General features: G+C 26.6%; 2 protein-coding genes and 1 long non-coding RNA gene across 4 annotated transcripts in view; 2 read left to right on the forward strand and 1 right to left on the reverse strand.

Moving 5' to 3' along the window:
• LOC114127732 (uncharacterized) overlaps positions 1-17,023 on the forward strand; it is an 85,666-nt gene that overhangs the window by 53,435 nt on the left and 15,208 nt on the right. The window lies entirely within an intron of this gene.
• Positions 1,723-16,254, forward strand: LOC114127733 (piwi-like protein Siwi). The gene is made up of 17 exons (XM_050206861.1): positions 1,723-1,859; positions 1,942-1,990; positions 3,492-3,605; positions 4,035-4,246; positions 4,323-4,508; positions 5,366-5,542; positions 6,159-6,314; positions 6,439-6,584; positions 9,093-9,201; positions 9,270-9,559; positions 9,652-9,806; positions 11,364-11,488; positions 11,568-11,736; positions 12,167-12,288; positions 12,417-12,589; positions 15,620-15,785; positions 15,865-16,254. The coding sequence occupies exons 1-17, from the start codon at positions 1,740-1,742 to the stop codon at positions 15,979-15,981; spliced, it is 2,586 nt and encodes an 861-aa protein (XP_050062818.1). The 5' UTR covers positions 1,723-1,739; the 3' UTR covers positions 15,982-16,254.
• Positions 11,611-14,832, reverse strand: LOC126552188 (uncharacterized). Of its 2 annotated transcripts, none has more exons than XR_007606022.1 (3): positions 14,192-14,832; positions 13,988-14,111; positions 11,611-11,708 (listed from the first exon to the last, which is right to left on the reverse strand). It is a non-coding gene; the product is annotated as an uncharacterized LOC126552188 (long non-coding RNA). The 2 variants fall into 2 exon arrangements; XR_007606021.1 differs by lacking the exon at positions 11,611-11,708 and adding an exon at positions 13,293-13,862.

A 17,023-nucleotide genomic window follows, 5' to 3' on the forward strand; every position in this document is an offset into this window, starting at 1 on the left:
GCCACATGAATTGTACTTTGTACTATTACTCATCGCACGCCACGTCTCTGAACCACACCCATTTCCTTTCGACCATCAACAGTTCTATAACCCCCCACTCCAGACTACACACACATTGTGTGTGTGAATGTTGTAGAAGGAATTTCGTGTTTCTTATTTCCTACGCATATTCTCTCACACGCCGCAGTGTGTATTGTGCAGAGGTTGACGGTCGGTGTTCGAAATTCGGAGAAGCTGAGATATAGTTCGACTACCATTCCACGATTGACTACGGCATAAAACACGAGGTTAGATATATTTTTTGTGTTTGTTCTTTCGTCGAAGCAACTACCCATTAGTTCATATACAGTATATATTATAAATTGCGATTGTGTCGGTATTCGATATAATAATATTGTTTATAATTTTACAATAGTATTTTATAACACGTCAATCGGTGTAGCCGTGTAGTCGCGTAGTTTAATACACGTCATATTAATTGTTATTGCTCGAATTTATTATTTCATCTCATAAACTAATTAACGGTAAGATAAAAAAAATATTGATATTATATTATTATTTATAGTTTATAGGCAATACTTTAATAGCTAATACAATATGTAATTAAACACGCGTTACCTTGATGCAATCATCTAGAACTCTCTTAAGTCTTTTTTTTATTTTACTTTAACCTAATCTAGCTCATAAGAATATTATTAACACAATGTCGATGTCGAACATTCCAACTACCTACTTTCGACTCCGTCACCCCTTCCCAACCACGTCTTGGTTGGCGCACCACCAGTTATCAGTTAACGCTGTCAACAAAACTGCGTCAACCAATTTTGGTTCGTTGCCTTCTCGATGCGCCTTCGTGCATGGTCGACTATAATCTGCGCAATGAAAACTGGCCAGTGACCGGCGTGACTGCTTAAGTCACTAAGCCGCTAAGGCCATTTCCACTCAGTGGTCGTCATACTTTCAAAACTTATTGCCGCCTTCAGCACGGCAGCGCTGCGCTGCAGTTTGAGAACTCATGGGTTACAGCCAGTTTATGGCGGGCGGGCCGCGGGGGTCACCGGCTAGTTTTCGTTGCGTCGACTTTAAACAGTTTTTATAGCGTCCTCGACGGTCGTATACGTTGTCCGGACTCCGGAATCGTTGTCCGACAACGTTTTCCGTACAATATTTTTATTTATGTGTGAATTGTATCGTGCCCCTTGTGCTCGGCCGTTCGACTCTGTGTATGTCAAAGCCTCGTTTTGTTATTTCGCTGTTAATGACGACACCTGTTAGGCTAGGTCGTTAGGATAAGGTTAGGATCGTCGTCGTCGAGGCTCACGTGATTTCCATCCGTGGCCCATTACACATCGGTGCATTGGAGACGCAACGCGTCAACAGGAGTATCAACAGAAGTTGTTGGGCTATTGAGTCGTTATCAGCTTGATTGGCAATCGTACTCTTCACCACCAAGGCGTCAGTAAGTTATCACATCACCACCGCGGCCTCGGGATAATCTATTATCACTATTTGTTTATATTAAAATTATATTATACTTGTTGAGCATCTTGTATAATATTTGTGTACCGATATTGTTAGGGACGATCATCCCCATACAATTGTATAAAAGATTTGTTTTGCAGCACAGCAATAATACGACCTGTTTCTTAATTCCTTTTAACTTGATTTTTTACATAATCTTGTTAGATTTTTATTTGACGAAAATTGTTTTTGTTTAGAAATAGTTTAAAAGATTATTTATGGAGAATCCACGGCGCGGCAGAGGTCACGCTCGTGGGCCAAACCCTCCTCTTCCTCGTCAAATACAACCACAATTTCGAGGACCTCGACCAAATCAGCAAGAAATTAGACCACCGAGAGTAAAAAATATATTTTAAATTTCAAAATAATTTCTATTATTACTAAATAACTAATAACTATTAATTTTGTTATTTCATTAAGGTTGAAGATGTTGGACAAATAGCGAATAGAATCAATAACTTGGAAAGAGGTATAGTTTACTTAAATAATATATATATATTTAGTATAATAAAAAATAATAATATTTAATAAAGTCAACATTCGGTAACTAAGTTCGGAGGTGAAAATTTTCTAACTCCATCCAGGATTTTTTTTCCATGATAACCTTGTGGTAATGATATTAATTGTTTGCAGTATTTTTCAGCTTACTAATCAAAAGTTATCTTTTTATTTTTCTGTGCACATCATATTCTTAATAGGGTGTAACACTGTTTTTACTTCAATTGTTACTATGTTTTAGGCTTGAACTTAATTTTTTTTTTAAATAGATGCTTCAAAAGGTATACATTAAAAAATTTAACCAGTTATATGTATTTTAAAATTATCATCCGGTGAATAATTTCTATGAGATTATTAAAATAATTATTTATATAAAATTTCTGGGTATATTACATCACTACTTTTAAAGATTCAAAATATTAAAAAGATTTAAATATCAATTTATATCGTTTTTCGAGTTTATTAGATTATTTTAACGATGGAGTATATTGTTTTTTTTTAAAAATAATTTTAAATATTTCATGACAACTTTTAAAAATATATTGAATAATATTATGTTATTTTGAAGTATCAAATTGCTTGGACATTTCTGTATCATAATGGTATGTAGTTAAGGCTTAACATGTATACCTCTACTACCTACACTGTATAAATTATAGTTGAGGCCATTTATGTTAAGCGAAAGCGATAACAAAATATAAATAAAACACTATAATCATATTTGTGCGTAGGTATTATTAAGTTAATTAAAAACTAATACAATGTTCAAAAATTCAAATATTCGGACTATAATTTCAGCTAAATTATAAAATTTATTATGTTTTACTAAGAAATAAATTATAATATCTATTTTGAACATTTTTACTTATTTACAAATATACTTTATGGTAGAATGTGGGGTATCATTATATATTATTATGTATTTATTATTATATATTACTATTATGTCCATTTAATTTATTGACATGTACTATATAAATTAATACAGGGAGCAATTTGCTGGACCAAGACTCAGCTGACCCTGGCTGTATTTTACCTATTTATTCATATAATAATGTCATACAGTCACCAACAAACTACACTGACTGCTATATTAACATTAACCAGTGGTCATTATTACTTTTTACTCTAAATTTACTTTACTTTCTTATGTTACAATTTTCGAGTGAATTATACTAGCATTAAATTAATAATTCATTTTTAATAAATATACTTGGCCCAAATATAATATATTATCCCACTATGCAAAAATATATTTTGTCCAATATTAAAAGATAAACCTTTGTAACTTATAAATTGATTAAAAATTATAATTTGATCAAATACTTTGAATTTGTATTAACTATGCACAGAGACAGGTTCCAAAGGCTCTGAGGTTATTTCTTTTATTGGACTGAATATATGTTATTTAATTTTTTTTGTAAATTAGTAATCCGTTACCCATATATTAATGTATTGTATTTTTACCTTAGGAAATGGGCCAATGTTAAATGATAGAGCTGCAATTCGAGGTCGTCCACCTATAGAAAATGGGTATTTTAGGTTAGAGAGACCAGCATCTTCACAAATGTTTTATGGAAAACTCGGTATAGTGTAATACACTTTGGTATTTAAGAACTTTTCAATGTTAGAATGCTAAATTATTAATTCAATGATATTACATAAAGCAATAATTCATCATTACTTTTATTTTTAGATAACAGGTTAATACATTGGATAGTGTTATACTTTAACTGATGAATAATTTATGACTTTTCTTAGATATTTTTTTTTTACCTTTTATTGGTTTTTACAGATTAAAACTTTTTGTTAACCCTTTTGTGGTTATCATAAATGCATTATTGCTTTAAGATAATTTGATAAATTCTTTGCACTCTGTACTATATATAACTATTAATTTTAATATTAAAAAAACTAAAAAGTAAACACAACTTTGAGAGAAAAATATTATTAAAATGCATATGAACTTTTTCAAAATCTAAATCTTATTTTGTTTTTATCATCTTTTTCTGTAGGTTCAAGAAGTCAATTTATTCCATTAATATCAAATTATTTTCCAATTACAACTCCCACAGATTGGAGTTTATACCAGTATAGAGTTGATTTTAACCCTGTACAAGATAGAATAAACATTCAAAGAGGGTTATTAAGTACACATAAAAAGTTTTTGGGAGCATATATTTTTGATGGAACAATGTTGTTTAGTATAAAAAAATTTGAATCTGACGTAAGTTTATTATAATTTATTTTTATTTTTATTAATTAATAAATTAAAAATTCGGTCAATTTTGTTTTTAATTTAGACTACAGAGCTGATATCAAAACGAAACACAGATGACCAAACAGTTATAATTACTTTAAAGTTTACATCAGTCATTGAAAATGATGATTATGCTTTTATTCAAATTTTTAATTTATTGATACGTCATTGCCTTAGTCATTTGAAGTTGACACTAGTTGGAAAAAATTACTATGACGCAGATGCAAAAGTAAGTACTGATTTAAATATTATATTAGAAATTAATACTATTTTGCTACACTATTGTTATGTCATGCCAAAATAAAATAATAATAATAATTTGTGGTTATTACTCAATAATTAACGTTAGTTAACGTGATTTAAAAAAAATATATTGTGCCCATATAGATTAGGTCTTTTAGGTATCTAATCTGAGATAGTTATTTTACTTCACAAATTTTTAATTGTTGAACTTATTTTTAACTACATATTGGATTTCTACAATTTAGATCAGAGATTTATTTTGTAAGGTAACAATTATAATATTCAATTAATATTATATATTGCTATCTAATGTTTTAATAATATTTTGGTTTAAAGTATTGCCGGTACTTGATATTTTTGTTTACCTTATATTTATTTTTTTTATCTTATTACAAGATAAAATTTAAAAATACAATATATAGGGTGCATATTTTTTTTCTTTAATAAAGTAAATAATAATATATTAATTATTAAAATTTGTTATGCAAAAAAGAATAATCAGTATATTTGCAAAACAATAAAATAACACATATCATTTTTTAAATAAATTTCAAATAAACTAAAAGAATGGTATTGTAACTTTAGTTTTGTTTGATATATTGTATACTAAAATATTTAAATTATTCATCATCGTTTAATGTGGAATCATATCAAAAGTACATGGCCTAAAAATTAAAATTTACATCTTGGATTTGTTAAGAAAAAATTACCAAAATATTTTTATTGTTAAAATCATTAAAAAAAAAAAAAAATACAATCTATTAATAGGACTTGATAATATTTAATTTGATTTTTACCATAATCCTTTTAATTTATATTGTATTTATTTGTTGTTTATTTTAGATTAATATTCCAAATCATAAACTTCAACTTTGGCCAGGTTATGAGACTAAATTTGGAATTTTCGATTGTGGTCTATTATTGCGGTCAGAAATTTCAACTAAAGTTATAAGAGAAGACACTGTTCTAGATTTGTTAATAGAATGTTCAAATAATAGAAACAGAGACCCTAATTGGATGGTTAGTAATCGTTATGATTTCATAACTATAATAGTTATAAATTTATCATAAACTTATTTAGTTTGTTTTAAGTCAGTCACCAGTAAAGGATTAATAAAATAAAATATATAATATTAGTTTTTCTCAAGACTATGAACAATCATAGTTATGTATACATATAAAATGGATAAAACATGTATTATTATTATTGTTATTACGATTAAAGAGAAGTGAAAAATTGTATTTATGTACATATTACATTTATTTATTTTATGTATTATTACACTTGTCCTTTACGGGACCCATATTGCGACTGACTACGTTTTATTCAATTTCAACAATTGTTTTTTCATCGCAAAAGTTTATTTTAGTAAAATTATATGATTTAAGTCTAGATTAGGTAGGTAAGTTACGATAATCTTTTATAAACTATAATAATAATTAATCACAGTTGTTACGAGTACATCAAATAGATTGTACATAATCTTTATACATATTATGAACATATATATTATATTATATAATCACATTTAAGGAAATTCGATTTGTAGAGTGAGTCCCACCGAAAGACATTAGCTAGGATTTTATTATAAATAATAAAAATAAAAAAAATATATAATATAATATTCTTTTTTAGATTACTTTTAAAATGTCCGTTATAGGAAGTATAGTTCTAACTAAATTTAATAACAAGACTTATCGAATTGATGATATAGATGAGGAGTCAAATACTCGATCAACATTCCTTAAACAAGACGGATCTAGTATATCTTTTATAGACTATTATAAAGAAGTATGTTATTTATTATTTTATATATCATAATTATAATTTATAGCTTACAGTAAATTCGGTTGTTTTTTGTTTTTTTTTTATATTTTATCTGTAAACTTAGCTTTAAATATTTTATTATTTATAGAAATATGGAATAAATATCAGCAATCAACAACAACCAATGTTGATTTCAAAAAAAAAGATGTCTTTTAGAAATGAAGGCATGGAAACAGAGTTAGTGTATTTAGTTCCTGAATTATGTATTATGACTGGAATAACTAATAAGATGAGGTAATCAAATTCACAGAATACATTACATAAAATAATATTTAATTATGTATTTTATAATAGAATAAGCTTGTTTACAAAAATATAATGTGTAAAAAAATGTTACAAATTTATTTATACTACAACAAGAGAAAATCTCAGTTTAATGTTTTATTTTATTAATCAATTTTTAAATTTTTTATAGAGTGATGAATGTATTGGTTTAACAATGGTTTAGTAATGCTAAATTAGGGAGGGTGCTTACTAAATAATTTGTATTTATTATTTTTAATCATATTAAATTAATCATTGGTGTATGGCATTTATTGCTCTTTTAAATACAGAGTGATTCTTTTATCAAACAACACTCATTATTTAAAAAAGTATTGACTATTTTCAAATTTTTTTTTTTTTCAAAATTTAAGATCTTCACTGTTCTAGAATTGTAGAACTCTTTTATATTTTCTCCCTTATGTTTATTAGGTAAACCACTATCAACTTTTTATTTTCATAAATAGCTATTGTTTTTATGAATTATCACATTCAAATTTTTATTTTTCATTAATCCGTTGATGAGATATGGCTTTTCAAAGTTTGGTAGTTTTGGAAAGTGTTTAGTAAGTTTAAATGTGTTATAACTTGTCAGTAAATAATTAATAATACGTAGTAATATTAGTCCAATTAATTATAATTATATGACAATTGATAATAAGCTATACGCCCATATGACAGGTAATAACAGGAACAAATATTATTACCACTCTCTATTATAGCTATTGAATTTTACAAATAAAAATCCCAGATCTAACGGTAGTAGGTTCTGATGTTTAAAACCTAAAAACCTTCTAAAACCAATCAACTTTGACAAATCAACAAAAGTTAAACATTTTAACATGAAAATTCATGATAAAAATGACTTTATTAATTTATGTAATTATTTACATAGGTTGCCATTTTAATATCAAGAGTTGATAGTTTTTTTTTACTATTACATAATATGTATATGAGTGAAAAAAATTTAAATTTTATACAGTTGTAGAAAAACATGTATCTAGAAATTCGGAAAAAAAATCTATACTTTTTGAAATAATGAGTGTTGTTTGATAAAAAACTGAATGCTTACCATTTATTAGCTAAACCAATGAATAAAAAATAGGTTTAATATTAATATATTTATAGTTTAATATCAATTAGGAACATACTTAATATATTTAAAATATTAAGAAAATTTTTTTTATTAGGTATTTGAATTTACAAAATACTAATATGAACTTACATTCACAACATAGGCGCAAATTGGTTCAATTTGGTGAGGGGGGGGGGCTTAAGTCCTAATTATAATTACATTGAAAAAATTTCATGGATACTAATGTTAAACCACGATTTTTTTCAGTTTAATTTAACACAGTTTTAATGATATTTATAAGTATATAAATATATTATATCATTTATATCTATATTATTCTCTAAATATTTAAATAAAAATGTCCAACATGTTAAACATTAATACATATGTTTTATTTATATATAATATGTATAGGTACTTATACATAAATACAATTATTTAGCTTAAAGATAACATTCTATCTTTTTGTGAAAAAATATTAAAAAATTTATCACTATAAAATTTCTATATGTAATATGGATATATTAGTAAATCTAGTCTGTTCCATTGTAGCAATTGTCCAAGTTTAATTCGATGCATTATCTACCGAAAAACTTCTTTCACGAGAAATGTGAATATGTAATAATTTAAAAATGATTAATCATAGATTTTAAATTCTCACCAAATATTCATATTACTATACACGATATAGGTAGGTACCTAATGTTCAAAACAGTAAACTGATAACATATTTTACTTTTAATCTGTAATCTTGAACATTTAATCATTGCAATTTCAAATATTATAAATAATAAATTTTAATATAAGATTTCTCATAAATTTATTGCAAGAATTAAAACTGTAAACTAGAAAGCATTATTATAATATTTTAATGAGCAATTAAAACTTAAATTTTAACAATATAAAATATTTAAATATATTACAATGCCTTTTCCAGTACTTATTGCTAATGTTATCTGCTTGTGGCCTATGGGTATATAATATATATAAATTTATATTTTAGTTTGTTATATAATATGTTTTATTAACTATATAGATATTCTATTCTAATTCTAAATTTGATTATCGTGTATATTATTGATTGCTTTAATGATAAAAAAAAAAGATGTTGAATTGCTATTAAAACATTTAGGTATTTAAAAATAATTATTTTGTTTCATTGTTATTCAATAAATATTATCTGTAGAAATATGAAACATTTCACTATGACTTAAATCATAATTTTTCTTTGCAAAATGAGATTTTTAAAATATTTAAACATATTGTATGATATTTATAGGTGTATAAAAAATTGATAAAAAATTTTATGTTTTATTAAAAAATATTAAATCTTAATTCTACATAGGTACTTATTAATTTATAACATAATGATTATTTAATATTTATTTTTATTTTTATGATTACAGCAAGAATAGACATCTCATGCAGGATTTAGCACAGTATACAAGAGTGAATCCTACAAAAAGAATCATCAAGTATAATAATTTTATTAAACGGGTACTAACTACGCCTAAGGTGAATATTGTTATTGAAATATTAATAAACATGAACGAATTTCCTTTAATTTTTACTTGATATTTTAGTCTTTAGATTCATTAAAAGAGTGGAATTTAACATTGAGTAATAAACTCATTACAGTTTTTGGCCGTGTATTACCACAACAAGATCTTTACGGCGATAATCACATATATCCAGCTGGTTATAACGGTGATTGGTCAGCAAACTTACGTTCTTCACCCATGTGTATTATGGCTAAAATACCATGTTGGACTATAGTAACTCCGCGTATCTGGAGTTCTGATGTTGGGCAATTTACGAATACTCTACTTAGGGTAGCAAATAACTTGGGTTTTCCATTACAAAGACCGAGAATGTTAGTATTGGTTATTATAATAATTAATGCAATTTATCATCTTATTCAAATACAAAATATGCTATGTTTGATTGATTATTTTATTTATTTAGAGTTGAAATTGAGGATATACATATTAGAACGTATTCGGTTCATTTGGATCGCATAATAAATGAATTGAACCCATCATTTATTTTATGCGTCATTAAATCATCTCGTAATGATCTTTACAGTATGATTAAAAGAAAGTTATGTGTTACGAGAGCAGGTAACCAATTTTTAAAATTTAAACTATAGATTTTATAATGGAATTTAATCAAAATAATTGAATATGGGTTTGCTCCAGGTTCTGATACGTAAATAATAGTTAGATTTGTTATCCGGTTTTGTCATCTGCTTGTTATTAGTGGTAGCATTGGGAGTCCTCATATTTTACTGAATTTAAGTACTTACCACTGACTGGTTTCTTTCATAAATTTATCTGAAACTATAAGCTATATGCCACACTACGGGTTTTGGTTTTTAGTTATTGACTTCAAAAATTGAACATTTTGGTAGAGTGTATTTAATGTTTATTAACAATTGGTAGATCGATTCCTTTTTTATTATTCAATCTTAATCTTACAGTTCTTTCCCAATATTTTATAAATTATTATTTATTTAGTTTCATCTTATAACAGAACAGGCCATAGCCTAAAATATAGACCATTATAGTTTTTTAGTTGTTAGACTTTAAGAACAAGGGTAATAAGCCTAATATTAGCTAATATATATGTATAAGTTTTTTGATAAAATATAAAGAAAAGGGCTTACAATGCTTACAATCTTAGTGATTATTTACAATATTTTACTTAAATCAATACAGTTGAAAAATATATAAGTTGTTTAAATATCCTTCACGTTTTAGCGTAAGTTGGACCATCGGTCACTATACGGTTTATTATCAGATTTTTATATATATATCCCATATTGAATACAACATTATGGTTATGAGGAAGGAGTGTGTTAGATGGATATTTGTCTCTAGTGATAAAGTTTATCTCTCCTTAAAAATTGAGAGGGAGTTTTCATTTTTGGATGGATGATTTTATATTCCTTAATTTACTTATGAGAAGTACTTCATTCCAATAGTTTTTTCATGATTCATTGAGTTAGTGATTGATAGTATTTTAAGCTTCTGAGGTTGTAGATGGGTTAATTTTTTTGGTTTGATGAGATATGATAGCGTTGTTTGCAATTAGTAGCCAATTAGGTTAGCTTTTTCGTTTCCAGGTATACGACATAAGATGGACTCATTAATGCTATTTGTTTAATATTAATTGATAATAGTAAATAGGTTCTTGGATATTTTGCACAATTTTGTTTTTTAAATATCAGTTTGTAGTTAATTTTAAGGCTCTCAGGGAATCACTAATGATAATATAGAGATCTATTTTTAAACTTATATTTAATTGGTTTTTTTAAAAACAAAACATTTTTAATATAAATAATTTGCGTTTTTGTGCATAAAATATAGATTACAATTTTTTTTATACTTGTTAATTAAGTTCTTAGATCAAATAATTAAATACATCACTAATGAAATTGATTTTTTGTATCCAATGATATTGAATATTTTAATTGTAGAGTATAAGAATGCCAGTTAATATGCATTAATAAATATATTTTATAGAATTTTATCACAAGTTTTTGGTAAATTCAGGTTTAGCACCTTGGTTATTAATACATACAAATCTAAATTCAATAGTAATGTTTAATTCTAATATCATAATGATAGCGCTGTTTAAACCGAAATATTTTAAATATCTTGAAATATTATTTTTAGTTCCATCTCAAGTTGTGTTGTTGAAAAATGTACAAAAAAACAAAATGTCAGTTTGTACCAAAATTGTCATACAAATTAATTGTAAACTAGGAGGAGCGCCATGGCGTGTTGTTATCCCTGAACCGGTATGGTTAATAGTAAATTATAAATTTGTATTTTGTAAATTTAATATAATAATAGTAATTATTTTATGTCACTTTTCAGGGTATGATGATACTTGGTTTTGACATTTTCCATGATAAAAAAAGCGGAAAAAAACCTTATGGTGCATTAATAGCCACAATGAATGACAGTCACACTTCTTTTTTCAGCTGTGTTGATCCATTTGAAAGTGAACAAGAACTTCTATCAAATTTTGGAAATAGTATATATAGTATGTATATAGTTATATTATTTATTAATTAAAAATGTTATATAGGTTTTAGAATTCATGTTATCAGTCTAATCTACAATCTACCGACATTATTTAATATGTATTAGCTATATGTATTTATGTTTTAGTTTCTCATCTTAAAAAATATGAGTTCTTCATGTTATGAATGTGTCGTACATGGTTTCTTTATTAGAGCTTATTGATATTTACATGATATTTCATTTTAGTTGTTTTCTAATAATCTTGAATTTTCATTTTTATAAATATATAATATTTTATAATATTTAATATCCATTATATGTTTCCATTATTATATTACTTGATCTATAATAACTTATTACTGACCAATTTATAATCTAATAGATAACAAAATATTAAATTATATACTTTTTATTTGAAAATTATATACATATATATATTTATTTTTTAGAGGCTCTAAGTAATTATAGAGAGAAAAATCATAAGCTTCCTAATACCATTGTCATATACAGAGATGGCGTGGGAGATGGACACCTATCAAACGTCCATAAAATTGAAGTCGAATTGGTAAAGGTTGGTATCTGTATTTATAATTAAATTGCCATGTATATTGTACATTACTTGAAGCCAAAGGCTATAGAAAAGACTATTCTATAATCAATGTTTGTAAATAAATTAAATATAAACATTTTTCTTTATAGATAATATGTGAAGAGTTCTACGCGGATAAAAAAGTTGGTCTGGCCTTTATTATAGTTAATAAACGTATCAGTACAAGATTTTTTTATGACATTGAAAGAGAAGGAGGAAGAGAAAATTATCAAAATCCACCAGTTGGAACAGTTGTTGATAGTAGTGTCACTAACCCAACTATGTGAGTATCTATATAATTTATTTACAATTATAACTATTTTACTGAAAATTGTGGAATTTAATGTTGACAATGTTTTTTTAAACTGTATTTGTCCATAAATATGACATACATATACAAGGTGTTTATTGAATCAATTTAAAAAAGGCCGTTTAGGGATACACTATAATGGATGGTTTAAGATAAATTCAATGATATATCAATGTACACGCACAATAATTTTGTGCGGAAAAGATCTATCTACCTAGAATATTTTATAATATATTGTATTACTTTAATATAGCAATACTATGTAGGTTATATTATTTTTTGCTGAAAACATTGAATTTACAGCAAACAAATAATAATATAGATTTTTATTATATCAAATATTATATGATTACTATTAACCCTTCATAAAGGGTTTTAATTTTCATCATTATTTCAATTTATCATACTAGATAAGTAGTATCTAAATGTATTAGATTAAAGAAATAATTAATATTTAATATTACTATTACTAATTCCCTTCTCAAAAATCTAGTCTACGCTACCATACTGGGTAATCTCCAAGATGTTAAAGCACAAATAAATGGTGTCATAATAAAATAAAAATGTAACTTATAGATAATTAAAATATATACAGAGTGTTTCAGAAATGTACGATACAATACATCAATAAAAATCTTAGCTTTATATTTAAAAATTATTCTATTTCTAGCTGACCCTTTGCACTTTGTTGCCCGTTAAAAATGCCAATTCTATATTATGATTCTAATTTTAATTAATTTGTTATTTAATATTCGGTTTAACGGTGTTCAAAACTTTTCATTGCCATTTTGACATTTTCATTGACCATTTTGATTCTCAGAAAACTTGTGAAAGCACCACTTTAATATGCGAATTTTGTAAAATGCTTTCTTATTGCATACTAAATTTGTGGTACGATTTTACGAATGTACCGTGTAAATTACAAGCATCGATCTATCATTGTTCAGGCTCTACGTTTATCAGTCAGTGAATTACTCAAGTCATAATATAAAATATTATAGTCATTCTGCTTGCCGTTGCTGTGAGACTCTCTTATGATTATGCGAGTGGTATACTATCATGTAGGCAATCCACCCGTGGTGGATTGCGGACCCCGTGAGATGTGTACGTAAGTTTATAATTTCTAACCATTAAGTTTCAAAGTTAAATCAATTTTTTTTTTAATACGGTGGATAAAATACAATAATGTGCCATCTTGTGGTTTTTATTTTGATGCCTTGGTATAACTTGTTATGTTAGTCTATTGCTGTGAATTTGAAATTTATTGTGAACATTGACTTATTTCACTAATTTTTATTTTTGTTGTTATGATTTTGACAAAATATAACAACAGGTCTACAACTATTATATTCAATCATAACCAATAGCTACCTTAATATAGTTTATTTTCTTGCTGGACAGTGACAGTAGTTTTTTTACATCCAGATTCTGTACTTTTCTGGTGGATTTAATTTTGTACGTCTATTTGCTTGCATTAATTTTAAAAACAACCTTGCTATAACATTTTAAATAAATGATTTATTTTATTTAAATAGTTGCCATTAAATACCAAAAATAATTTAGTTTACTATTTACTATTTTGCCTCTGTAGTTTCATCACCCTCTCGTCATATTTCTCTAACCCGATAATTTTCTAAAATTTTCCATCCGTAAGAACTTCCTCCTGGCGCGGCGATTACGATCCAAACAAAAGAAAATGTGCGAAATCGGTTCAGCCGTTCTTAATAGATGAAATGTTAAACATTTTTTCTCCATTTTTATATACATAGAATTAAAAAAAAAAAAAAAAAATAGAAACAGTACACGGAAAAAAACGTTCAAGACGATGATACCTATTAATATGAATATAACAATATGATTTTTTTTCTTAAAAATTGATTTATTTAAAATTCTTTTTTCTCGTTGATTTTTCGTGTCACCCCTAAACTAGGTTCATGTCACCCTGGTTGAGAACTACTGCCATTAGCAATTGTAATTGGAAACTGCTTTCTATATATAAATCAGCCCCCGGAAACACTTCAAATTTACTTGTAACACGTTCTAATTCATGTAACGCGCCCTCGTTTCAATGATTTCAACGAACACCGTTGCAAACACACGAAACGCATAATTTTAGAGTATAATACTATAATTAATTATAAAATAATAATAGTTACGTTGACATCAAATCAAACGCATGGTGGATCTGAAACAAATAAGAGCATCATTAATTACTAAACTACTGTCGGTTTTCAATTGTTTCGTTTAACACCATAGAGTGTTTATTTTTTATTTTATTTTATTTGCGGCCAGCAAAAACACATAGGTACATTGTGGAATATGGAATTGATTAAAATATAGCGTTTCTCTTAATAATTATGCCAATACATTAGCATATAACTAAGGCTGTAATACTCTGATAAACTTGACATTTTCACAGAATCATCTACACCAAACTGATCTATTTGTGAAAGTTTCAAGTCAATTGGTTCATTAGTTTAGGCTACAGGGTAGCCGACATGATTTTCGTAAAATTACATCGATTGAATTCAAGTTGGTTCTCTCGTGTTATATATACGAGAATGAGATGTATAACACCGTCGTCGCGCACTGGTTTCTTTTTTTTTTTACGTAGCTCTGCGCCGCAACCGCGGCGTTGGATATAAGTTCTTCATTAGCTGATTTTACAGCATTTTAAAAATTGAATGTTTAAACAAAAAGTAATATTTTAAAAATATATATCATAAGGGAAAAACACTTTGATTAATGATCTGATAAATACAACTGAATACCTATTACCTACATAAACACAAAATATTAATATATTGTGATATAATAGGTAGTAAAAATCTTATTTCGTCATGTTGAAATAATGGCAATTACTTTCTAACTAATCTACTATCACTGGGTATAAAATTTTATAAGTAGAAGATAATGAAAAATAAAATACAAGTTACGTATCTGTTAGAGCAAATATAAATATATGAACATTTTTTTTGATAATTTAAAAATAATGCATTATAGGTATGATTTCTATCTGGTATCTCAGCATGTAACCAATGGAACAGTTACGCCAACTCACTATAATGTAATTCTAGATACTCTCAGTGAAACTGCTACTATACCAATTACACCCAATGATATGCAACAACTTACTTATAAATTAACTCACATGTACTACAATTGGACGGTAAGTATTAATTATGAATACGTTTTTAAACATTAGACCATTTATGAATATTCATAAATGTAATGGTTATTTTGTTTAGGGCACTATAAGAGTTCCTGCTGTATGTCAACTGGCACACAAATTAGCATTTTTGGCTGGACAGACACTTCAAAGTAATCCAAATCCTGGTTTGGAAGATTTACTATACTTTTTATAAGTTTTTTCACTGGCCACTAGATATAGACTTAAATCCAATACATTTTAAATTTGAATACATTTTTTTTTCACTTTTTGGTTAAGGTATATATTATTATTGTCAAATTTGAGTAGACTAAAAATTTTAACAAAATAATCAATTTAAATTAAAATTTACAAATTATTAAATTATTGTACAATGTGGTTCCTTCTCAGTTAATGTTCTGCCACGGTATAGAAGGTATCTTCTATACCGTCGTTCTGCAACAAAATGAATTATTATACCTTTACTGCAGTGACTATTTTAATAGATTTTCACTTATTACTTATTATATTTTAATTTTTTTTTTTTTTATATATAATAACATATTAATAAATATTATGTATGTTTATTTTAACTAATGAGTTTTTTTTTTAACAATTAATGTATTTATTAAAAATGATTTAATCATTACATGTATGCTGGAACAATTAGGTTGCAATTACTGCAGAAGGTTATTGGTGGTTGTTTAATAGAAATAACTGCCTTTAACTTCATAAGCAATAGTACTTGGCGCTTGTGTACCGGTACACAAGTAGATACTATCAGTGACCAACATGTCCGTGTTCAGATCGAACCCCATGAGTTCGGGCGCCTGTAAACGTTTTGTATTTGTAGGCGGTTGTCAACCAGCCACAGTAGGTCGTACACGTCCACATTAATGCGGAACATCCGAGCATGGACACAGTCCGATCGGTCGAGTTGGACGCAAAACGGTTCTGTTCGTAGCTCTGATACGTTAGATATCAGGTTTGGCGATTGGTTTTCTTATTTTGAAAATAAATAGAATACACTCTGTAATACGTATAATAACAGTGTACATACAGTGTAAATGATAAACATATTTTTGTATTATTAAAATATATAATAGTATAATAATGGTTATAATAAATAATATCAAATAAGGATTCATAGTCCTTCATAACGTGTATATATATATATTATAATATATAGGACATAGGTACATTAGAACATTACAACCATTAATCAGTATTACTGGCGCGTATAGTCATTATTATGACAT

Source organism: Aphis gossypii, chromosome X (genome assembly GCF_020184175.1).
Source record: "Aphis gossypii isolate Hap1 chromosome X, ASM2018417v2, whole genome shotgun sequence".
Lineage (NCBI taxonomy): Eukaryota > Metazoa > Arthropoda > Insecta > Hemiptera > Aphididae > Aphis > Aphis gossypii.

What these genes read in the sequence shown, in the direction of transcription:
- LOC114127733 (XM_050206861.1), top strand. Translation starts at nt 1,740, where the DNA reads ATGGAGAATCCACGGCGCGGCAGAGGTCACGCTCGTGGGCCAAACCCT. An exon ending in AATCAATAACTTGGAAAGAG is followed by an intron (nt 1,991 to 3,491) that starts GTATAGTTTACT and finishes TTTTTACCTTAG; the next exon opens with GAAATGGGCCAATGTTAAAT. An exon ending in ACAGAGACCCTAATTGGATG is followed by an intron (nt 5,543 to 6,158) that starts GTTAGTAATCGT and finishes ATTCTTTTTTAG; the next exon opens with ATTACTTTTAAAATGTCCGT.